At 45.3% G+C, this 25,318-nt stretch overlaps 1 protein-coding gene across 4 annotated transcripts in view; it reads left to right on the top strand.

The window, feature by feature from the left end:
- The first annotated feature begins 6,602 nt into the window (after positions 1–6,602).
- DCAF1 (DDB1 and CUL4 associated factor 1) overlaps positions 6,603–25,318 on the top strand; it is a 50,862-nt gene continuing 32,146 nt past the window's right edge. Inside the window, exons 1-9 of one of the 4 annotated variants that reach the window (XM_027731039.2) lie at positions 6,603–6,755; positions 11,633–11,750; positions 16,338–16,414; positions 16,654–16,727; positions 17,693–17,806; positions 19,520–19,657; positions 20,528–21,031; positions 22,188–22,289; positions 23,446–23,604. In XM_027731039.2, the coding sequence (XP_027586840.1) occupies positions 11,641–11,750; positions 16,338–16,414; positions 16,654–16,727; positions 17,693–17,806; positions 19,520–19,657; positions 20,528–21,031; positions 22,188–22,289; positions 23,446–23,604 (1,278 nt within the window). In that variant the 5' untranslated portion in view covers positions 6,603–6,755; positions 11,633–11,640. Of the gene's footprint in view, positions 6,756–7,175; positions 7,287–7,358; positions 7,400–8,201; positions 8,591–11,632; positions 11,751–16,337; positions 16,415–16,653; positions 16,728–17,692; positions 17,807–19,519; positions 19,658–20,527; positions 21,032–22,187; positions 22,290–23,445; positions 23,605–25,318 lie in introns of those variants that run through there. The other 3 variants (XM_039378040.1, XM_039378071.1, XM_039378014.1) reach the window with 3 other exon arrangements.

Raw genomic sequence — 25,318 nt, 5'->3', positions numbered from 1 at the left:
TGCAGAGGCTGTTTGGGGTCAGGGCAGCACAAAGAAAGGTGTTCCCAGAGGAAGTCATTCCTTCTGGGTGAAAGACCTGAACTGTTTCATGGGAGAGGGAAACTTAGGGCAAGAGTCCTGGGTAAATCCCATCACAAACTCCCTCAGCTTTACATTACCTCATTTCAGCTGGGGATTTTTTCCCATGTTGAAGCTGTTGAATGTTTTATGCTGCTAGGGCAGCTTCAGAGCTTCTTCCTAGGTGTGTCTGAATATAACTGAGAGCCAAGTGGTCCGTGATCAGACTTTACAGCACTCCAGGTCCCAGTGTTTGGGCAGCAACTGCAGTGGGGCCATGGACATGTGGCTGCTGGGAGTGTCCAGAGCTGTAACCACCACCATGGTCAAACTAAAGATTAGGATTGCCAAATACTGGAGCAGCTAAATATGATAAACACTACACAGTTATTACTAAGACCATTGATGGAATCCCTCAGTGATAAAACTCATGAATACAAAATTAACATGCTTGCACACGTGTCTGCCATCATTATGGCCCACCTTCACCAATTTGCTTGTTGTTTCCCCATGCCTCACAATCATCACATACAGACACTTGACCCATTTAACTCCTGTAGGGAGAAGTCATGAACAGAACAGATATATAACCTGCACTTAAGGCCTCTTATGGAAAAGTAGGTTTTGTTTGTACTGGTTGTTTAGTGGCTGCTTTCATGAACAGAAGCATGATAAAAAGGAAAACCCTTGTTAAACCACAAAAACTAGCAAGGGATTTTGTGTAGTGCCTGAAATGAACTTTTAACTCACTCCCAGTTAGAGAAATGAGGTTAGTCAGGAAACCATGTTTCGTTGCCATGATGCCACTTTCTGTGTGCTTACTGTCCCCTACTTTTCTCATGTTTTCTCTGGTATATTCTCCGTGCATGCTTTATCTGTGCCCTTCCACTGTCCCAAAGGCTCTTTCCCAATTGCTGGACCATGGCTGCATCCCCCTGGGTAATACATAGCCCATGTATTACCTGGGTACCACAGAACACATCAGTTATCCCACTTTTCAGTGATTTGGGAGGGAGGAGAGGTATGAAAACCTGCTTGAAGCTGCTAAGTGTGTGTGAGAAGCTGAGCATAAAGCTCTGAGCAAGACTGTGCAGTACCAGTAGTGCTGCAGCAGGATTTGGGTGCCATGCTGCTGGAAAGCCAGAGGTGTATGTCAGTGTATGAACCTCTACTTCATGCAACACTGATCACTTCATATTATTTAACTTTTTTGTTGACTTTCAGCCTGCAAACGCAGATGTGCTGTCACTCAGATGCTCAGTTAGGCAGAATTATGTGCTCTTGGCATCGCACTGAGCGTCTGAACGCAGGGTTTTGGCAACAGCCTGTTTGGAAAAAAAGCTGTTTCCCTGCTCATGTTCTCATTAGTATCTGAGCTGATGAACTACATTCTTCTGCATTTCTATGTTCCCAGATAGAGATCTGGCTTCTCTCTTTAGTCTGGGCTAAACGCTCAGCCAAACCGTTGCTCAGGGGGAGCTGGCTGGTGAGCCTGCACTGCTGAATCCATGCAAACCCTTGGAGAGTCTGGGGAGCAGTCTGCCTGATGGCAAGTCCTGCAGCCCCTGTGGGCGTCCAGAAGAGTTTAGTGGAGTTGGCCATGGTACAGTCCTTGATGCTTTCAAGAGTGAATTGCTCCTACAGATCTACAGTAGCAGAACAATACACAGTGGTATCTCGGCCACTGCCAAAATGCAGGTCTCTCTCCAGCCCGTCCTCACAAGTACCTTAGCTGGTTTTAGCTTGTGTTGCTGTGTTAGCTCCAGCCCAGAGAAAAACCTGTCCTAGAAGCGTTGCTATCACTCTTTTATCACTCTTCCCTCTCCCCACAAATAAATATAATGGCCAGTCTTCGCAAGCGAAGATTTTTGGGAAAGGTCATTAACCCTTCCAGCCTGCGCAGTGGATTTTTTAGGTGAGACACAGCGTGCGCTGAACTGAGCCCACCCTTTAGTCCTGAGGTTCATCTGCCGGGGCCGGGCAAAGCTTGGACAGTGGCAGTGAGGTCCCCAGGATGTAGGTTTGTTTAGAGTGACCTTCTCTTAGGTGGATTGCCTACCAAGGCTGACGAGCTCCACCTGCCCAGGGGGCCGGGAATCGAACCCGGGTTGCAGAGGTGAGAGTCAGACACTCTAACCACTAGACCACCAGAGGCCCCACAAATAACCAGCCTTGAACTCCTTTTGCAGTAAGTGTCATCAGCTTCCTGCCACTGTCCCTCACTCTGTCTTTTTATCTCTGAGGAAAACTTCTCTTTGAGCTTTGCCCGGCCTTTTCTGATGGAAGGAAACCCCAAAAGCTCTCTGCACACACAGGAGCAGGCATAACTCCCAGAAGAGGTGGCAACTACTTTCCCTGGATACCCGTCCACCTCTGCTGCCCTCTGTGCATTTATTTCCTCTTTGTGCTCCATTCATGAGGGGGCCTCCCCGCCTTTCCCACTGTCACTCAGAAATAGCAAAGGAGCACAGGCAGAATTCGATTGAATGAACACATTTTTATTGCACTTTCACATTTGATGTCTCTCCCCAGTGGTTGGGTGGTTTTGCTCTGTGTCTGTGAGCACACAGATGGCTCTTTCTAAGCACCTCATCCCCAATGACTGCTTATTAATTTTTGCTTTGGGCTATTTTGAGCTTTTTCCTCTCCTCCCAAGAGGAAGCTGGTCCGGTGTGATGATGCCGGTGTGCCACCTAGTGATTGGACTATTCCCTTGTCGCACATCATTTACTGTGGCCACTGAGTGCACACATTGTGGCCCCTGGATCACAGGTAACCTGTGGCAATGGCTGCAGCCCTTCAGTCGCTCAGTATGTCCAGGCAGAGAGGATCCCACTGCACTGCTTTCCCTCGCTTGTTCCCACTCTCTCTCTTTTCTCCCATCTTTCTACTGAAGTATCTGCCTTCTCTCTGATGTGGGCAAGCAATGGGAGCAGACCGTTTGTGATGTGCTGACTGCCAGCTCGCAGGTCACCCGTGGCCACAATCTAATCCATTAGGCGATATTTTTGCACAGCATGGGAAAATTTAGCATTATATACATGGCAAACAAATGCCGTGGGGGAGTCTAGACAGTGTTTAAAGTCCCTTAGGTATGAGGGATAACATTGCAAATATTATCTGCCACGGTACTGCTTCACACCTCATAAAACCACTTCTCAGCTATTTGGGCAGATAGAGGCTGGAAGAGCAATCAACAGTACTAAGGCTGGAGCCGAGGCATTTCCAGCAGGAATTTGTGCCTGCTGCTCACTCCCCAGATTCCCAGAGGAATGTAGGAGACTGGCAGGGTGCAAAGGAGGAATGCGCTCCACAGAGAAGTGCAGCACAGCTGAACTGGTGCACAGGCAGGCTGACCTCCTCTGCTCTCCTGGGACACGTCCTGTGTTCAGGCGCAGCTCCCCAGACATCTGACCTCCCGCCTGGTTCTACAGTCCCCCGGGGCACGGGCGGTGCAAAGAAACACCCTTTAGTTTACAAGCACCTGAGCAGGGCAGGTTCAGACCCTCCCAAAGGTTCAGGTCCTGGCATTGCACCATTCCCTGGATGCTGCCGGGAAATCCAGCTGGGTGCTGCGTGTAGCTGCAGCAGCAGTGTGGTGCACACGAGTGCTGGGAAGGGACTGAGCTCTGTTACTGGACTCACTCCTCACCTGCTATGAGTCATGCAGCAAAATTATGCTGCAGAGCTTGGTACTGTTCAATCAGTAACCACTGTCACAGCTGCCCTTCAGCAGAAACTTAATTGCAAGGAGAAACATGTTGACAAGCAAATTGACTCCTACAAGCAGATGGGGCAATTAATAAAATGTGAAGTGTAGGAAGTCAATAAACTATCAGCGTAGATCTGTGTTGGAGGTCAAGGTGTACAATTAACTCTCCTGAAAGCCTAAAGGATCCCTCCTCTCCTCGTAGGGCAGCCATGGTGAGGAGTCTCTGAATGTTGTGAGCTTCCTGATCACAAACTTTTTCTCATTTTCAGAACAGTTATCTGTGCAGGCAGGAAGGCGAAGCTGCTGCCTGGAAACTGGGACTGGGGCTCTCTGTCAGCAGCTGTGAGAGATGAAGCATCCCAGCTACATGCTTCCACTCCCAGCTATACTCAAGACACCTCCTGTAAATAGAACTTGTGTCTTCCTGTGCTGTTCCTCCTCTGATCCCACAACTAATTGTACTTAAGTCTAGAAGCTTATCAGAGCTCGGTGAAGTGGGTTTATCCTCTTCTTGTAAACCACAGTACTGCAAGGTGATCTGGGATATGACCACAGTGGGGAGAAGTGGTTCTTTGTTCAAGGAAGCTCAAGCTTTGATTCAGCCTTAAGTCACTAGAACTTGACCATCCTATGGAATATGTTGTTCTTCTGGCTGGAGAGCCCATGTGAGTGAACATGCAGAGACAACTTTCCCCTCCTTGCACACCACAGGCCTCCCTCCCACCTCCCAGGGCAAGAGGTGCTGGCCTCTGGTTTTTATTGCTCTGCAATCCACAGCCATATTTTGTATTTGTTTTGTTGGTTTTTGCTCTTCAGTTGCACTATTAAAGCAAAGCGTTGCTGTGAGGGGGGGCCCTTACTCACTACCTCCAGTGCTGCAGGATTCTCACTGCTGCACTTGCTATGCTGGAGTTAATCAAGACTGACAGTCAAATGTTGTAAGTGTGGTAGAGGAATTTGTACCTGTCCAAACACTGCCTGGGGAAGGTGTTTATACAGTTGCAGTGTGAGCAAGTGGATTAATGTGGACACTGGGGGGCAGGAAGCATCTCAGCAGGGAATGGTGCTAATGAAGCTTTTCCTTGAGAGGGAGGACCCTATTTCCCCTTATTTACTAATTTTTTACTCTTATTTGTTCTTTTAAGAGAAGAGCTTCTGGCAGTACCTGGGTAATTACCAGAGTACTGCAGCACAAGCTGGGATTTCATTGCTTTTAAAGAGAAGCCAAATTAAAGGAGAGCTCACACTGTCTTGTTCCTGCCAAGTGAGCCAGTAGAACTCTCAACCTTGCCCTGTAGGGAACAAGGGTGTTAGACTGAATCCTTCCGAAATATCTCCCGAGCCCTGAAAATGCAGGAGCTGGAGGCCTGAGCACTTCAGGCAGCTTTCAGAGGAGGCTGTGGCAGAGCTGCAACCTGTGCTCTGTGTCAGCAACCTGCCAGGCTCTGGCAATGAGCAGCAAGCTCCAAGCCTCCTCCCCTGCTCAGGTGAACTGCACTTTCTCAGAGAAGAAACCCTTCTCCAGTGCATCACAGATGTGGCAGGAACTGGAAAACTTAACTTTGCCCTCAGCCCTCTGAAGTTGGCGATGAGGAGTGGGAGTGTTGACCCCCGCAGTCTCCTCCTGAACAGCTCCGTGGCTGCCTCGAGGCTGCCCTGTGCCTTCCAAAGGGAGAAAAAGATGCAGCTGTGGATGTGATGCTCTTCCCTGGATAATAAAGCTGTAGGCAGGGCTGATACCTTTGATCCTCCATGAGGGCATGGGTGAGGAGTGTACTCCAGGTCTTCCTCCCCCTCAGAAATGATAATCTTGCTGAGAGCGCATGGATCTTTTCCATGGGTAACTTAATATTCCAGGGAGAGGGGACAGTGCAGAAAAACAGTTTATTACCACTGTAAAAGCACACAAGAGTCGGGATATTCCCACTGCAGAACTGTCAGACACAGAAACAATCCCAGAGGAATGGAAGATTTTGCATGTGGAAGGCAAACAGGGATGGGGCTGTGCAATGCCAGAGGGGTTTTCTAAACACAGACACTTACTCATCTCATGCATGTGCTCAGCTCCTCCTGGGGTGTCAGAGGGAAGGAATGGGGAGCGGATGAGCTCTCCGGAGCAGCCGGAGGAAGGGTGGGAATGTGGGAAGAGGAGTTTTCCTGAGAGACCCAGGGGAGCCTGAGAAAAGCTCCAGTGCAGCCTCCTCTGCCTGATGATGGCACAGCCCAGAGCAGCGGCGGCGGTGTTCGGCACCGCTGTGGGGCTTGGCTACAGCTGCCAAAACGGGCCCTCGTTTAACTGGCAAGAAACAGGACGATGTTCCTGTGTTGGAGTTAAGTGAGCACCTGAGCTGTCCTTCAAGGCGCCCTCTCACTGAAACACCCCGCTGTCTACCTGGAGGTGACCTTAAACAGATTAACACCACCGCGTTGTTCACTGAACAAATGCACAAAAGAACACAACGTTCAGCCCTGAGGAGGGGAAGGCAGCACAGCCGCGGCCGGCAGCGGGCCCGCCGCGCCCCGCGGGGCCGGAGGGTGGATGGCCCCGCGCCCAGCGCCGCTATCGGGGCGGACAGCCGGGTATCGCGAGCAGCACCTGCTGCTCGGCGGCTGCTCGGTGCCAGCCTGGAAGGCGCAGAGCCCACACCCAGGAGAACGCCAAGAGAACACCGACCCGTCCGTCTACAGCCGCCCCCTGGGCTGCGGGGGAGAAACAATGGCGGCGCCCGCCGCGAACTACATCTCCCAGCGCCGCCCGGGCCGCCACCACCCTCAAGCGCATGCGCCCCGCGCGAACTCCGTTTCCCGTCAGGCCGGCCGAGCGCGCGGCCCGCCCCGCCCCGCCCCCTCCTCGCGCGCGGTGACGCAGCGCGGTGACGCGCAAAGTGTGCGCCCGGCACAGCGATCGCGGCCGCCGCGGGGAGCGCGGGGCCGGAGCAGGGGCCGGGGCGGCGGCGGCGGCGGCGGCACCGCGGGCAGCGCGCAGGTAACGGGGTCGGGCGGGCCGGGAGGCGCCGCCGGAGCTGAGCCGAGCACGGCCAGGCCCGTTGGCGGCCGCGGCCTCCCCGCCGGGCAGGGGCGGCATCGACGGCGGGGAGGGGGGGGATCGCCTCAGGCGCTGAGGGGGCGCGGGGCGGGCGGCGGGTCCGCCCCCCCGGCAGGGGGCGCCCTCGGGGCGGGGGGGGCCCGGCGGGCCCGGCCTGTCCCGCTCTGTCCCCCCCGGCCCGTCCGGCGGGGCCGGGCCTGCTCCGCCCCGCCCGCCCCGGGGCCCCGGGCCTGGCCCGCCCCCTCCGCCCGCTCTGCCTCCTGCGCCGGGCCCGCTCGGCCGGCGGGTCTCCGCCCCCGCCGCGGCCTCCGCCGACCTTTACACGCCGGGGTGGCCGGTGCGTCCCGCCGGGCCGGGCGGTGCGAGACCCCACGGGAGCTGTCACCGCCCGCCCCCGCCCACGGGAGGGGCGGCCCGCGTGGTTCCCCGTCCGGCCGCGCGGAGGGGAATCGATGTTGAAACTGAGCGCAGGTTTTTTGTTTTGTTTGTTTGGGATTTTTTCTGTGGGTTTTTTGTGTTTTTTTTTTTACCTTATTTTGTGGACAGCAGAAGTTGGTTCCTGTTTTTTGGGCTTGTCCTGCCAGGTCAGCACGCAGTTCCAAGTTTGTTTTGTAAAAGCAGAAATTCCAGGAAACCGAATAACCTTGTGGTTTTCCCTGGCCTTAAAATATCCTAATTTTAAAAAACGATGAATTTTTAAACAGGTACTTAAAGCAACATTAGGAATGTGATCAGTAGTAACAGCCAACTTGGAGCTCTGTTAAAAAGGGAAGTTAGACAAATGAGGACAGGGTATTACCACAAACCATGGTTTTGTGCTCTGTAGCTTGTGAGGATTTTATTTCTTTGTGGCATATTTTTTTCCACAAGTGAACTCCGGTGTTGACAGTTCGTGGTGCTTCAGCTTTAACTTCCACGTGGTTATTTCAGACTCAACAGGTTCAGGCAAATTGCTGTCAGGTATCTCATCTGTTTAAAGAATATTTGTGATGAGAGGGAGCATTTTATTTCCTCTTAAAGTGAGGAATTCTTTGTGTTAAAACATAAATGTGGAAGAACCTATAGATGTACTGCTCAGCTTACTCATTAGTGTTGTTACATTATTATATTAGTCTCCTTCTCAGCCCTACTTAGAGTCATGTTTAGGAACAAACAGCCTGATTTAAGCTGGGTCAAAGTGTAGTTATTAGAATTTGAGTTGCCTCTGTACATGTGCATGTACAAGCTCTCATGTAGTTTTTGTCCATTAATTTAAAGTGCACATTAATTAATGCCCACATTAATTTCAATGTGGAATCTTTCTGCAAAGTTAATTAAAACTGGGATTTTTTTTGTTTGGGTTTTTTTTTCCCTGAGGTACAATTTTTGGGTTTGTTCTGTGGCTCCCTCATTTTCCATTTAAATTGCTAAGACAGGGATTTCGTGCTCGTTCCCCAAATAACCAAATTGATGGCTTTCAGAGTTTACAAGTAGATTTATTTTCACCCAAGAGTTTTGATGGTTTAAGATGTGTGTCTGTGTGGAGTCAGTGTGTTCAGAACCTCCTAATCCTTTCCCTGGACACAGCAGCAGTAAGGGAGTGACCTGTGGTGGTGTTGCAGTTGGTGACACTCCAGTGTGTCGATGGACAGGGGGGTGGAGCTGAGCTGCTCAAACTGTTCCGTGCACTGAGTCAGGATTTGTGGTTAGAGGTCACTGGACTTGATTTCTTCGCTGTTCAGAGGTGTCTCACTGAGGTGACTCAAGCACTAAAGTGTCCGAGGTTTCAAAAACATGTGAGTACATCGAGGAATCCGAATATTTCTTTGGGTTTCCCTTTTTCTGTCAGGTTTTTACCTCTGACTTCAGAAGAGTAAAACACTCGTAAACGCTTTGCTGGGTGTGCTGGAACAGACACATATGGGTTTTCAGTGGTCCACAGCGACAGTTAAGGCTGCAAATATTTGTCTTTCAAAGTCAATTCCTTTGAGTATGTGCTTTGCATTTCGTTAATATCAGTTTATTGATTCAAAGTGTATTTTGACAACAGTGGTGCTTGGGGAAAAAAATCCATTCTTTAGGTTATTGGATGTCCTGACTGAAATCTGTAATAGGCCATGATTTTCAAAACTTATTAAAAAAAAATTTACCGCTACCCCCCTGAATTTAAATCTGCTCTGTTCTGGTTCCTGGAGAGCAGTTTAAGATGGAATTTGTTCAGCAGCTTGTCCAAGGGAAATAGTGAAAATCAGGGCTGCTCTTTCAGGCCTCCTCTCCAGCAGGCCGGGCGTGTTGCTGGCGGTTACGGGTTAGTTCATACTGTCTGTGTTCTGGTCCTCTCTGCAGAGTTTTTCACTTTGATTCAACGTGGAATTCTTGAAAAAAGTGAGTACAGTAGGAGTTTCTGTGGTGCCATCTAGAATAGTAGTATTTGTCTGAATAAATTGGGAGGGATAAGCCTGCGGAATAGACGAGATGCCTTGGTGAGACATTCACTGTCATTGCTGTGTCCTGATAGAAAGGGTGGCATTTGTGCGTTTGAATTTTATTTCAGGAAAATAGCTGGGTGTCAAAACCAGGTATTTAGGCTGATAATGTGCTCTACTGGGGCAATACTCCAGGTTTTAGGGACTGTTGGGATGTTTCCGTTTTTTCCTGGTTATGGTTGGGCACAGACTGTCCCAGAGGGCAGTGTGAGCACTTCCTGTGGTCTTCCTGACTGGAACTTTGTTGACCTCTTGCAGGTATTGCTGGACCTTTCTCATTTCCTAGCAGCAACAGTTAAGGGTTGTTAGAGGAAGTAAAGTGTTTTTGAGATTGCAGGAGAGCCCGAACATGCCCTGTACCAGCTCTGGGCTCACAGGGCCCTTCTTTCTGTATCCCCTGGGTACAGGATGAAGGTGGAGGTGTCGGAAATGGTTGAATGCAGATTCAGTTACAGCACTTGTGTTCTGGGGCCCAGAGTGGATTTGTCTGGATGTTTATCTGTGATGTTTAAAAGCTCTGAAGTGCTGCTGGCAAGTGGTATTCATTTAATGAAAAAGGAAATGGAGCTTTATGAGCTCAGAATAGTTTTCCTTTTCAAAGGTGTTTTGGGGTGTGTGTGTACAATCTCATTATGTTTGTTGCCTGCATCGAGGCAGTGTTTCTTCCTAAGCAGTTTGTGCATTTGCATCGCATTTCCTGGTGTAGTTCTGAGATGAATGAATAATGAACGCCCCAGATAAAATCATAATTATTTGTGATTTAGAAAACATCATCTTTCTTTATGCTTAGGTAGTTATGAAGTGAGCACATGCTAACAAAAAATAGTACTTATCAAGATGCTGTTCTTGAAGTCACAGGTTTATCTTTCCATAGTCTTGGGGTGATGATTTTTGTGCAGTTTGTCCCAGTTTCATCATCAGCCAGGTGATCTTCACTTCTTGTCTCCCATTTAACTAACAGTCACAGTACATTAAATTCAGAAGCACCTATGAGACAAGAAGCAGAACTGTAGGATTGTTCATCCATTCCCTGAGTGAGGAGGTGTCCAGCACTCAGTTAAGCATGGTGGTGTTTTCCAGAGAGAACTTGGGCTGTAAATGCTTACGTAATCTGTGTTGGCCTATGGCTGCCTTTATAGTCTGTCATTTGACTGATCCCTGAATCTGTATTTCAGGAATTGAAGTGTATGTCACTGTCTTAAACACATCCGTATTTAATATTGTTTTGGAAAGTTCTTTTTCTGTGTCAATTATGACAAATGAATGTTTAATCTCATGGCAGATGGATATTGGCCATGTTATGGCTAATGCAATGCTGGGAATCTGTGCAGTTTTGGATGTGAAGGAAGCTCTTTTGCTTTGATTTCTCAGCCCTACCTTCAGTACAAGGTCAATTTATAAATCAGGACTGGGTATTTCTTCCTCCAGAAGTTACGACTCTTCACAGCAATCACAGTCTGTCAGGTTGGAAACTAAGGGCACAGCAGTGTTTTGAGACAGATTTTTGTTCTAGTTGATTTGTCAGATTGATAAAAGCTGACACTTGGAAATTTAGAAGCTTAAACTGAATCTACAGTGATAGTTCTCTTCATTAAATGGTACCTTAACAAGTCATTCAATTCTGTAGAGGGATTCTCTTTTGAGGATGAGAAGATAAATCTTCTGTCAGCTGCTGTCACAAAAGTAAAGGCTGATAAACCTGAAGTAATTGCTCCAGTGCTCCCTCCTGTGATCATCCTTCCTTCCTACTGGATCCACTGGCTGTTCTTGGAAACCTTGAACAAGTGGTCAGGTGGTGCCCTGCTCTTTCCCAACCACCGCTGTCCTGGAGCTGCTCCCACTGCCCGCAGCTGCTCCCTGGCACCGTGTACCTGATATGTTTGTTGGCACTTCCACTGCTGTCTGGAGGGTGTTAAACTGCAACAACGACACTGATCACAGTCCTGCTGCCCTGGCTTTGTTGGTTCTGGAGTAAATCACCAGGAAGGACCGACTCAGGTCTGCTCCTGGAGTGGAGGAGCAGTGGAATTTTTAGGAGGCTCAGCAGTGAACACCCCTTGGGTGAGGTGTGCATTCCTCTGTCCTGGTCAGGGCTGTCCTGCACCAGTCAAGACTTGTGTGCAGTGTGCATGTGTTCTTTAGTCTTCAGGCACAGGACCAAAAAGAAACTTTCAGCTTTGAAAGCAGAGTGCTGTCACTTGATCTTCTCTCTCCTTGTTGCTGAGTATTTGCCTCTTTCAAATGACTTGTAATCTTTGTTTTAGGTTATTTCAATGAATATAGTGACATGGTGTGATTTCTTGCTCATTTTTATGCCCTTTCTTCTTTTTCTGGTTGTTCCCTCTGCCTTAGGCTAAGCCATGACTTCAGGAACTGGTCATGTGGACTCCAAGGCTGAGCTCACTACTTTGCTTGAGCAATGGGAGAAAGAACATGGCAGTGGGCAAGACATGGTCCCTATTCTCACCAGGTAAGATCTGCTAAGCAAATTCCTAAACTGAAGTATCTGAAGTTACTTGACAACAGCTTTAACCACATTTTTGCTTGAAGTTTTCACATACCTGATAATCTGTAATTCATTTTTGTGGTCTGGAAGTTGAGCTATATGTGGTATTTTAATGCAAATTTTTGGTAAGAAATTTAATATTGCAAAGATCTTACACAAATTATCTTTAAAACATGAAGTTAATTCTCATAAAAATTAGAAGTCAGGAAAAATAATTAGAAGTTGATATAAATCTGCTGTCTTAACATGAAGCTTCTGAAACATTTATCAAGATGGGAATCTGTGAGAATGTTGTTCCATCATTGGTAGTGTGAGGGGTTTGAGTTTGCAGTAACGTTGGTTAGATTAAATGAAAGGACAAGAGTAGTATTATTGAAGTTCACAGAACATGTTTGAAGTGAAATTTTGAAACTTGGTTAATTATTTTAAACTGTGTGTTGATTGACTGGCCTTGTATTGCATACGTGAGGAACATATTACCTGGACCAGTAAATTGTTTTTAGGGGCTGTGTAGGTAACACCATTAATTATAAGACATCATCTATTACAAGAGAAACATTTGAATTATCAGTTGGATTTGTAGTTTCCCAAGCCAGGCCTCAATTGGGTAGGCTGACATTACTCTTGATTTAGCAGGAGATTCACAGAAATTCCTCCCAATCCTTCCTCACACGTCTGCTGGCAGACCCATGGCCTGCCTGGTGTGTGCAGGACTGAACTGCTCTGGATTCCAGGAGCAATCCAGGTTTATGTTCTGCTCTGCCCTGTGTTGTGGGGTCAGACAAGTCAGCTCATGGAGTCTGAGCTGGCACTGGGTGGAAGTAACAGGAATCTGGTGGAGCTTCTTGCTCAGGTCTGTGCTGTGCCTTACTTACTGGGCACAGCTTTTTTTGCTGTTCTTACTACATGTTAAAAATAGCAGCTCAGAAAGAGGGAGAAGAGCAACAGAAAACCAACCCTAAACACTTGAAAATTAGTAGGTCTCTTGAAAATTGTGAGATGTGTTTTGGTGTGTCTTTGGGTCTTGTCTGAAGGAAACATATGTGCTATTTCAAGACTTTTTTTCTGTAGGCATAACCAGAATTTTACTGTATTCTAAGAAATTTAAAGACATTTGAATTAAACATGTCTTTTCTTGTGTTTATAGCAGTCTGGCACTTCTTGCTCCCACTCAGCTCCTGGAACTCCTTACATTATTTATGCCCAGACAAGTCTGATAACTCTCTGTTGATTCTCAGGGTTTCTGTGGAGCAGGCAGAGTGGTTATGAATGGTGAAAGCTTGGGTATTTTGGCTTTGGTGGAGATAGTATAGATTTATTTAAGGTAGATAGCAAGGGGATCTACTGACTGTCAGGAATTGGATTTACACTGCCTCAGGTATCAATGAAAGCTGTGTGTGTGTGTTTGGAGTTTTAGGTATTTAGAATTTTCTGGTGGAGGGGCTCCCCAGGAATCCTCACCAGCTGGAGCTTGCATTGGCCAATGACCTGAGGCAGAGTAATGCCCTTACATACTGTTTTAGTCTTCAGGCAGAGGAAGTTGTGGTCAGACTTGTTCGTGAGTGATACTCTTCTACTTCCTTCTGCCTCCTGAGCAAAATGGATGAAAACTTCCCTGTGTGGATGGGGGTCCATTAAATGTGATACTGAGCTAGCACATGTGAGGGTGAAGTAGGGAGGGGTTCAGCTGTAACAGGACAAGGACAGCAACAGTGAGGTTTATGGGCCACAACTGAATTGTCACTTCCAAGTAAGCTGGTTTTCTGGATGTACAAACTCTGGAGTGTTAGAAGGTATGAACTGGGTAAATTGCTTGGAAACCTGTCAGCAAACAACAGATATTAAATATACTTGGTTTTCCAAAATATTGTAAATTGAAATGATCCTGCAAGAGCGTCAGTTCACTGACTGGAAGCGAGTCATGTTCAACCATTCAGGCAAATCCTGGGAGCCAGATCCTTCGCTGCATCCCAGGAGCCTCTTTCATCAGGGGATAAATCAGCAGTTTAACACCGTAACTTTGATCTCCACAAACCAAGTGTGTTGTGACCTGGGATCCTAGAGCATCTTATGCAGTTGCAATCTGCTGTAAAGGCTCAGGTTGGTCATTAATGCCAAGTGCTGACGTAGGGCTGGATTAGGATGGGTTTATGTTATGCCATGTAGGTCACTGGGAACTTCTCTGTATACCAGTGCCCCTTCCTGCCCCACTGCCCAGGTGAGCTCAGTTTGTGGCAAGTGACAATGAGGATCTGACTAACTTTCCAAAGACAGTTGTAAAGAGATAAAAAAAAAAGAGTTAGAAGTAAGGGGAAAGAATCCCTGCCTTCATGTAAATCCAAGATCTTGTCTGCAAACTTTGAAGTGGCGGGAGAACCAATATAATGCCAAATGAGCGAAGGAAATCTTGAAACCTGAACAGAAGCTCTGTGGTTTTGTTAAATCCCTGTGTGCCAGGTGCCAGTGTTAGAAGGTGGGAATGAGCTTTATTAGTTAATTGACTCTTCTGTTGCTCCAATTGAGAATTGAGAAAGCTCTTGATCTGGATAGATTTGTCCAAGTCAGGTCACAAACCACCTTTGCATGTGTTAGTTAAAAGAAGGGTATTGCAAGGAAGCTTGATTTTTAATTTTCCTCCTTTTTCTTTTTTTTTTTTTTCTTTTTGAGAGTCAATTTTAAGGAGGCAGTTATTTTTTTATTTTGCTCAAACAATTATGACTAATTGCCTTAACACACCCCCCCATAATTAGTGATTCACATGCCCATTTCATCCATCCTGTGATAATGTTGTCTTCCCTGAAACCACTGGGAGCTGGCTCACTGTTTGGCTGCCTACCCAGACAGGATGCACTGGCCAGGGTGTTGTGCTCACTTTCCATGCTGCTTGTCTGTCCTTTCTGGCATGTACTCAAAATGCTAATTTTCACCTCAAAAGACCTGACAAGTCGAGGGTGCTGCTTCCCAACTCCCCATTTGTCTGAGTTGTCTGTCAGCAGACGCCCCTCAAGCAATTAGTTCTCGTGGAAAAAAACGAGGAGCTGGCAGTGGAGTATTGAAGTAACTTGCTTTTGCCAGAATTCCTTGAGAGCTCAAGCTGTGCCACCTATTATTAACAAGGGACGTAATTTGCATCCCTTCAGAATCAGGCTTGTAAAAGTAAATATTGGAACCCCACAGGATCAACAGTTTGTTGAAAGATAATTGTCAGATCAGAGACAAGCAGGAAAGTTTTCTGCTCATTCCTAGTGAGCTAAATTGCTGTTCCTACAATCTGGCAGTCATCATCCTTGGTCAGTGTAGTTCAGAGGCAGGACTAAGTACATTTTTACCTCTAATTGTGCCTGGGAACACTGGATATTTTCTGGAAAGTCACAGGAATAGAGTAGAAGTCAGTGCTGTTCTGTAAGGGAAATCTCCTGTGAAAGACAAATATTTTTCCAGGGCTTACTGCAGCCTTCCAGCAGTTTTCCCTCCCCTATAATAAACTCTGCCTAGATTACTACATTGAGGTATTAAGACCTTGTTTTAAAATGCTGTGCTGTACATAGACTCTGCACCTCAGCAGAGGGAAGGGAATGATGTTTTATACCTAGGAAATAAGATTTAATTTGCTAATTCTTTTTAATTGAATCGAGTGCTCTTTATTTCACATAAAACTGCATATATTTCCACTGTAACACTTCATTGAGAAACACAGTGGATAACTATGGAATTATTTATTGCTTGACCATGAGATAATTTCCCTCGTCTTGATTTTGTTTAAATAAAAATAATAATTAATTCCCATACTGCTCATTCTAAATGAATTGGAGCATAGGATTTAATGTGTCTGCTGAGGCCGCTCCTCAATTTAGGAGAAGGTATAGCTTCAAAACAACCCTTAATTATTTTTTTTCTGGTACAGGGGAGCATTTAATATATTTTGAAGGTCTATGAATGAGGAGCTGGCTGAGTTTCTCCTTGTCTTATCCATTGTGGTAGCTGATATGTGCTAAAACATTGATAGCTGAGTAGAGATTACACAACACTTCATAAAAGTATTTAATATTTAATAATTATACAACATGATTGAAATTTAACATGCAAAATAACAGAAAACTATGTAGGCAGTTTGAGCAGCTGCCCTTGCACACACTGAATAGGGAGGAGGACTTAAGTCACCTGTTCAGGACTGATTCTGCTGCAAAAGAAAGACACTGTGGTGGTGAAAAGTACTGCTCAAGCCCTTTATTTGCTCAAGTTCTCTACACCACCAGAACTCTAAGATGAGTAAATAAAAGGTGTTGGCCCCACAGAGTGTATGTGCAGCTCTGGGGTGTTGATACGGGTTCAGTGGGTTTTGGAGCACAGTGGGAGGATGAGATAGAAGAGGCCAGTCTCTTTTCTCTGCCCTCTGTTGGGGACAGTCTGAAATCCTCTGATGGCACTGAGTGCTGTTCAGGTGAGGGGTGATGGGCTGGTTTAGAGTGCTTTGTCAGATGTGTTAATGTGGGGAGCACTAGGAGCAGGCTGAGTGTGAGTTGTGTTGACTGGATGTCATTCCCCCTGCAGGATGTCGGAGCTGATTGAGAAGGAGACTGAGGAGTACCGCAAAGGGGACCCCGACCCGTTTGATGACCGGCACCCGGGTAAGAGTCCTGCGTGGCTTGGGCAGCACCAGCTCTGTCCCAGCGAACACCTGCTAACTCATACTGAGAGGAAACACGTGCTGACTGCTGATCGAGGTCTGATACTGCCTTTGTGCTGGGAAATGGTGCTCTGTGGTGCTGACAGTAGAGCATTCCGCAGTCAGTTTGGGGATAGCAGTTCAGTATTAATCCTGGCATCCTGAGGCAGGTAGATGAGTGTTTCCCTGTTCCTCCTGCAGGCCGAGCGGACCCGGAGTGCATGTTGGGGCACTTACTGAGGATACTTTTCAAGAACGATGATTTCATGAATGCGGTAGGTTTGCTTCAAGAGCTGCATCTGTCAATTCCTGACACCACCTTAGGGCTTTTATTTCCTGTATGCTGGTTTATCTCAGTACTCGTTTAATATTTATTTTAGTGGTGTCAGGACCATCTCTTCCATAGCAGTGATTTTTAAAATGGGTTTAAGAGCAACTCATTTGCCACTGTTAAAGTGACTCAAGGAAAGGGGAGTTGATGAGCTGTTGGAATGTGTGTAGCAGCAATTGAATTAATTCTTTTCAAGGTTTATCAGTCTCTTTAAAGAAAATGTAGGTCTTCTAATACAAGTACAAAACCATAATTTCTTTCTGTAATGAAAATGCCACTAATTCCAGTGCCCTGTCTCTGAATTCATGGAAATGCTGGGCTGCCTGTGGGAGCAGAATAGTGTGTGTTAGCTCTAGAAGACTCAGGCAGAGAATTAGGAGGCAGGAATCTGGCTTTCCTCTTACATTTCTATACTTTAACATGATTTAATAGCTAGAATTTTTGTTATCCTCACATCCCTGAAACCACCTGTATGAGTACTCATTGCTGTAAGGATTCTCACAGATAGCTTGCATGTACCTCTCCGTGTTAAACTGCAAGCGAAAAGCAAATGTAGGTACAATTAAAAACGTGCTATTTCTTACATTAATTTTTTTTAGCAATTATCTTTTCATGTTTACGCTGTTACTGTCACAGTTTTTTAAAGCATTTGCCTTTACAAATGAGTTCAAGATAAATATTTAGTCAGTGAAAAGCAGACCAGACGTTCTCTGATGGCTTCTCTGAGAAGTAATTTCCACTTCTGAGGCTCTGAGGGAGCACGTTAAAGGCTGGTTGTGTGGAGACCCAGGGCTCAGACTGGCATTCCTTACTGTATCACTTTGCTGCTGTGGGAGCTGTAAGGCTTTCACGGCTCTGGTTTTGGTCAGAGTCTGATCTCAAACCAATGCTGTTCCTGATCTTCTCCAGCTAGTGAATGCTTATGTGATGACAAGCAGAGAACCCCCACTGAACACTGCTGCCTGCCGACTTCTGCTGGATATCATGCCGGGACTGGAAACAGCTGTTGTCTTTCAGGAAAAGGTATCACCTGTGCTGAGGCTTGGTTTTCAAGCTTGCTGTATTATGTACTCCAACAAGTCTTCCCAAAGGACAAATGAATAAAAAGCCCTATTGAAATCCTGTCCCTGTGAGACAGTCTCTTCAGTCTTCCTAATTTTGGCTTATTCAATTAATCAAATCTTTAATATTTCACTGCTTTTTAAGGTGTAATGTGACTGATTCGAACAGGAGCTGGAACCTAATGTAATGTTTTGGGAAATGTTATAATTTGAATTGTTACATGATAGGCCTGTGAATGGAGCAGGCTGTAAAGAGCATGGAGGACTTGCTGTGGGAGTCTTGCCCAGTAATCCCCAGCTACAGCAGAGCGATAGCGTTACTAGAGCTGAGTGATAAGCAAGTCATACTTTAACTAAGCAGTCTAAAATCCACATGCTTTGTGGGGATTATCTGGAACTGTGATGGACAGCTGACTCAGACTTCTGTATGTTGACAAGTGGGTTGTTCTGAAGGAATGCACAGAGAGCTGAAAGGGAGGAGAAAGTGAATTTCACTCCTCAGCCACAGTTTCCTCTTCTGTAAAAATTTGTTTTTCTGAAGTTTGCGAATCAAGTAGTGCTTTAATATAAAGTTCTAAATTAGTTTCTTTACTATTGAAATATGGGTATGGACTCCAAAGTGTGATAAAAGAAAAGAATAATTTTCTCCCTTTGTGAAAGATTTAATTTGATTTGAGCTCTTTGTGATCTGTCCAAAAGCTAAGGCTGGGAGACTTTAAACCAAAAACATTTAAAACCAAAACCATAGCTTCCCATTTTTGGAGAACATAGCTATTTCCAGAGACTAAAGCTCTCTGTAAGCTGAAATTAAATTAAGTTTTGGACTTAAGAACTTTTTTCCCTTTGACTTGAGAATATCTAGAGCTCTGTTCTGGCACTTTGGGCTCCTGTGTGTAGGAGACTTTAGGATATCCATTGGATGAGGGTGCTGTTCTAGTCACAAAGAGGCCCTCTAGCGACCACATCTCATCAGTTACAATTTTTTAAAATTACATAAGAGCATTTAAATAATAATGCAATTCTTTAAATATATAACAGGCAAGTCTTTGAAAATCTGTAAGCTGAGAGTTCTCATTGGAATGTGTGTCTATTCATTATTACTTTTTTTCTGATCCTGTATTGTATTGTACCTATGATTCAAATTACGTGCAAGATTCCCGTCGTGGTGATAATGTGTTCCTGTTTGATGTTTCAAAATCCATTAGTGATTTAGAGGAAAAAAAATTAGTCTTTCGTACTAAAACATTGTCTTTTTAGATGGGTGTTTTAAATTTACCCAAATTCCGTTTTACTTAATGTAAGTTCAACATGGCTTCTTTGAAATCTGCTAAATTGCTGGAGCTTTCTATTAGCGAAACTGCCAGGAGCTTTGGGCTCCTTTGTTTGGACTAATCAACTCATGCCTGTAGTGTTTTGCTTCCTAGGAAGTACTTTGACTGGCCACTTCAGAAGGTTTTTGCAGGTGTGCAAATCCAAATATGTGATGCCTGGGAATAGTTTCATGCAGCTTAAAGTGTTCAATTTTTTTTTATCCATTACATGACTGGTAGGAAATCTAGCCTGGTCATTACTAGGGGTAGGGAGAATTGTTCCCAGCTGGTCCTTTCACTGGGACTGAGAAGTTGAAGATGAAATGTAACTGTTGGAACTGCATTCTTTTTTCTCTCCCTTCTAGGAAGGCATAGTTGAAAACCTCTTTAAGTGGGCGCGGGAGGCTGATCAGCCGCTGAGGACCTACGCAACGGGGCTGCTGGGGGGAGCTATGGAAAACCAGGACATCGCTGCAAATTACAGGGATGAGAACTCACAACTGGTAATCATCTCTCAATCACTTCCCCTTTGGAGAGGGCAGTTGCCTCTGATTTTGTTTAATTTTTTTTTTTTTTATGGGGAGCTCACATTCATGAGTTAATATACGGGTCTTACGGTGGTTGTGATAATATCTGTAAGAGTCAGCAGCTCATGGTTTCCATCCTTCCCTGATGGTGCATCTGCTGGTTGGAGCATGTGGCCTGATTATTCTCTTGTATCAGTTGTGTTAAAATTGCCAGTGGAAACCTAAGAAGTCAAATACTTTACATTTTAATAAGACTCATAATTCATAGTTTCCTTAAAAATTTTCAGCAGCTTTACATCTGTAACTTTTGCATGTTGTGATTTACCCACCAGATGGGGGTTATAAAATGAAAGGTAAGTCAACGTGGAGACAATTATGGTGAAAATGCATTCACTGCTCTTCTAATCTTTAGAAGTAAAAGCATGACCTTTGGTTTTGGGGACCTGCAATTTACCAAAGCTGCTGCTTTGAAAGGGAATGTTGCCTTTATTCCAGGCTAGCCAGAGATGATGGAAGGATGCTGCAAGCTGCTCTGTGGTTCTGTTAACACCAGTATAGCTCATCTGCTCTTACTGGCTTTCAAGCCACTTCCTTCTCACTCAGGAGACTTGGTGCTGCTATTTTAGAATCAAAGTAGCAAGTAGCAAGTAGCTGTAGCAAAAAGGGTTTGAGTTCTCCTACTCGCTTTGAAATCGTTATTTCTCTAGGCAAATGTACACCACAGCATACCTGGCAATGTATGCTGTGGAGTGGGTTTTACATGCTGATAACAAAAAATATGGCTGAGGTGAGTTGGGTGATCAAAGCAAGAAGTGTGTTCTCACGAGCGCTGCTTTTCTGAAACAGGTGGCTTTGGTGCTTCGCCGGCTGCGGGAGTTACAGGTCACTGAAATGACCACAAAACAGGAGAACAAGCGTCCCAGCCCTCGGAAAGTGCCATCGGATCCTCTGCTGCCTCTCGATGAAGAGGCTGTGGATATGGATTATGGGGAAGTGACAGTAGATGGAGAGCAGGAGGAAGTTTCTGGTGATATGGACATCTCCTTTCATCTTGATTCAAGTCACAAGACCAGTAGTAGAGTTAACTCTGCTGCAAAACTGGATGATGGGGCACTGAGGAAAAGCAAATCAGGGAAACAGCATGAGAGAGACGGCTTCCGGAAAGCCAAGCAAAAGCTGGGCTTTTCCACCTCGGAACCAGAGCGGATGTTTGTTGAGCTGTCCAACAGCAGCTGGTCAGAAATGTCCCCGTGGGTGATTGGCACTAATTACACACTTTACCCCTTGACTCCTGCCATAGAGCAGAGGCTGATTCTGCAGTACCTGACTCCCTTAGGGGAGTACCAAGAGGTGAGCAGATGAGGGGGGGAGGAAGCACTAATGTGCTCCAGTTCTCCTGACAAAGCTGAGTGGTGTTGTGGGGAAAAATCTGCACAATTGTTACATTGCTCTCTGATGTTTCCTGTTATGATTAAGATAGGTAACCTTTCCTGAGTGGCTGATGACTTTCAGATTGATGAAGTCATTAGTTTGAGTATTACTTGGTAGGTAATACTCAAACCTGAACCTAGCAGGTGTGTGGTCTATAGTTGGAGCATGGCACTAGGGATTTTATTCCATGTTTCTGTTAAATTTGGTGATTGTTTACGTGACACAGGGCAAGTCCCTTTGTTTGAAATACAAACATTTCTCCTGTTTCCTATGGGGGATGTGATAGACTCCTGCAGTTAAAAGTCTGAGAAGTAACTTGAAATTCTAAATGAAGTGGTTTGTGTAACCTCTGCAGTAGTTCTGATGACAAGTGACAGGGCAGGCAAATGCTTTTGAGAACTGATATTACTTAAATGGACAAAGTAGCATGGCCATGTCAGATACCAAACTATGTTTCCATTTTCCGTGTTTCTTTCTTTTTTTCTTTTTTTGAGGTTGTTTAGCTTAATTTATAACAGAACAAAGCAACACAGTGTTGCTTTGTGATATACATTGTGTGTGCACATGTGTGCCTTGCTTCTGTGAGAGCCAGAAACCGTGATCCCCCTAACACCCTGCATGCTGACTGGATTGCTTCATGTGCCAGCAATAACAGGATATAAAAATAGGAATTAATAGCATAAAGCTGTTGCAAAAGAATTATGCAAAGGGTTTTGGTTTGTTGCCCTGCTCTCCTGTTTTTTCTGTTCAGTTGTTGGGGAGTTGTCTTTGCACAGATGGAAGGTGGAACCTCTCTCCAGGGTGGTATCTGTGTGGACTTCCATAGCCGCACTTGAAGGAGAGTCTTAAGATTTCCGTGTGGCAGCTGCCATGCACCTTGCTGCAGTCAGCAGATGTTTTACAAGAGGTCTGTTAACCTTTATTGCTTCCTATGGATGGAGCTGGTTACCACTGACCTCTCATAACAGGTATCTGCTAATAGGGGGAAACTGGGGGTTTGAGAGAGTATAAACCAAAAGAGACCTTGCGTTTCCCATGAAACATTCAGCTAGTGTCCCCTTTTTATTTTTCCCAGCTATTACCCATCTTTATGCAACTGGGATCGAGGGAGCTGATGATGTACTACATCGATTTGAAGCGAACCAATGATGTGCTGCTCACTTTTGAAGCCCTTAAGGTAAATTACTTTCACAGTACATAAAATATATCATAAACATTGTAAAAACATTGAATATATGCCTGCTACGTGTCAAAGGCAAGTGCTCACCTTCTTTAGGCCCATGTCTTGTGGCTTTCCCTGGGATTGGAATTGGCTTTCACTCAACTTGAATGCATTGCAGTTTTGTTTTTAGAGCTCTTAAGTATTTAAAATGAAAAAACAGGACAGGGAAGAGGGGATAAAAAGATCTTAGTTGTGCAGGAAGTGTCAATAATTTCACCCGCCTATCTGAGGACGATAACAAAATCCTTCTTTTATCAACTGTTTGTGTTCCTGCTGCCCTTAGATGGTATTCCTGAGTTGTTCCACTGCCTTCCATCTCAAGGGACTTTTGTGAGGGGTAAGAAGCACAAGCATCTTACTCCCAGAAGCCTCAGCATGATGTTTCTGAGCTTGGCGTTTGAAATACAGTAGTTTTGTGCAAGTAGTCTTTAAGGTTACTTGCCAAAGGTACAAAGCCACACAAAATAACCAAGCCAAACCTGCAGTGCAGCAGCACAAGTTAAACTTTTCTGTGTGTTCTTTCCCCTCTTTCACAGTCAATTCTCTGCCTCTGATCCTCCAGTATCTTCCTCTCTGTATCTTTGTCATTTGAGAATTTATTTCCAAGGAGCAGTGTTCTTACAGGTTACCTCAGTTGGGAGTGGAGTGGGGTTTACAATGGTCCTTACTGTTTCCTCTTAAGGTGCTGGTAATACAGAAAAGTAATTTGCAGTACACTTCAGTGCAGCTGCAGACTTCTGTTAAATTGCCTTTACACTCATTTTGGATAATTCTTGTCAGCAATATGGCAATAATCAAAGTGTGAATGGGAATTTAAGTAAGTCTTCGTGATAATAGAAAGTGAGTGAATTGGAAAAGGATAAGAAAACCTTAAGGTGACTTGTTGGATAATTTGAATTGCTCTTCTGTTCAGGATGTGTAAAATGAAGTGCTAGTGCCTTTTTTGCTTTTGTCATTGGGATTAAATATTACATTCTGGGTTAAATATAATGGGAGGAGGAAATGAGGTGGACAAAGCATGGAGCGCTTGCTTTTTCTGCTGTTTTTCTGGGGGTTGGGATGGAATTGATGACAGTTTGAAGAATTACAGTCTGCTTTTATCCTTCCTTAGCATTTGGCATCATTGCTGCTGCACAACAAGTTTGCAACGGAGTTTGTTGCTCATGGAGGAGTGCAAAAGCTGCTGGAGATTCCCCGTCCTTCCATGGCAGCAACAGGGGTGTCCATGTGCTTGTATTACTTGTCGTACAATCAGGATGCCATGGAGAGGGTAAGAGTCGTCCTTGTCCCGTAACTGCAGCGATTCCATCATTTCTCAGTGTTCCTACCTGTGTTCAAACAGTGAATAAACATCTCCTAAGCCGAAAAGCAAATCTGTGTGGATGACTGTGGTATGTGCAGAGGCACTAGCAGGTATATGAATAACAGTGTATTTGAGTGTTTTGTTTCAAGGGTGTGGATTTCAGTTCCTAGGGAGTTAACTGAAGACCTTGTCAGCATTGTCTCAATGCTTTCATCACTCTTTTCATCCTATTATTCCCTCTTTCCCTCAAAAAGTCCCCAACAAAAACCTCCATTCTCATTTGTCTTTCTTTTCCCATCTGTTCCAATGGATTGCCATAGTTGAGATTGCTTTTTCCATCCAGTGTGGACAACTTCAGTGTTACACAGTCCCTCAGTCAGATTCCAGACAGCAGCACAACTTCTGTGGAGGTGGTGGAGTGCAGCAAGAGACCCACGCAGGTCTGGTCTGCATTGTTCAGAAAACCACATTAAATGACACTGTGGGTTCTCTGTGCCTGAACTCATACATGTTAAAAAAATGTCAGTGATGGTAATGTTTCTTACCTCATATTTTAACATAGAAAAAAAATGCTTAAGAAAACTCATCCTCTGGGTTCAATAGTGTCCCTGCAGTGACCATCCCTTCAGATGGGTCCATGGGGCAGTATTCCCTTAGGCTTCAGTTTCTCAGGTACTTTGAGCAGTGATTCTGTTTCCTTTTTTATTTCTTTTGGGTTTTCCTACTGCCAGCAGCATGTGTGTGCTGAGCCAGATCTGTGAACTGATCCAGTTTATTCTGAAGTTGCTAACCATGCCAAGGAGAAAAAAAAAAGATGCTTGTGAGCATTAGTCCTGGCCTGTGGGAGCATCCTGCTCTAAGAGTCATTCAAAGCAACTGCAAAGTTGTAGCCTTAACCCTTCAGCTCTGCTCTGCTTGAGATGATGGCTTTTGATTGCTGGCCTGTCCCTGTCATTGTCTAGCATTTTCTTCTTTCTTTCAGCTGAAAGTGGAACCAGTTAAATAGTAACTGTACATTTCTGCTTATTCTTTCCTAGTTTTTGATGCTGTCTGAATGTGTGTTGTGATTCAACATACTTAAGACTCCTGAGCACATAAGGCTGGACTGGTAGTATTTTTTTAAGGCTATATCTTTATGGACTCTGTTGGCATTTATGTTCTGCAGGTGTTTGTAGGAATGAACTCTAAAGCCTTTTGGTAATCATGGCTTATCTGGACTGTCTATGCCCTTTATTACATCTCCCTTATGTGGGGAAGAAAACTGTAATGGGAATAACATTCATTCCACTTTTTTTGCCCATTTTGTTAGAAAGATGGACCCTGACTGCACATGAGCTGCTCTGGTGTTTCTCTGAACTTCATGATGAGAAGACTCCATATGCTCTCTTTGAACCTTTTGTTGTATTTTTCCCTGATTCTCCTTGCTGCTTGCATGGCTGTTCCAAAGGAAAACCAAAAGCCATGGCAGGGTGCTACATGAGGATTCCTTTTGCTTGACATCCTCAGGCCATGTCATAAAATCATGCAGCTGTTTTGTAGTGATATTGTGTCTTCTGCCGGATGTTATCCCCAATATCTACAGATACCAGGTAGAGCAGATTTCTGTGGGACTTCTGGATTTCATAGGAAACCAGTTTCAAGGGTCAGTCCCTTGTCACACAGTCCATGCCAAGCCTCAGGT

The sequence above is a fragment of the Pipra filicauda genome, unplaced genomic scaffold (genome assembly GCF_003945595.2).
Source record: "Pipra filicauda isolate LSUMZ 115617 unplaced genomic scaffold, ASM394559v2 scaffold102_size2360937_pilon, whole genome shotgun sequence".
NCBI lineage: Eukaryota > Metazoa > Chordata > Aves > Passeriformes > Pipridae > Pipra > Pipra filicauda.
The sequence above is the reverse complement of the archived record's forward strand: the minus strand, read 5'-3'. Positions and strand labels throughout refer to the sequence as shown.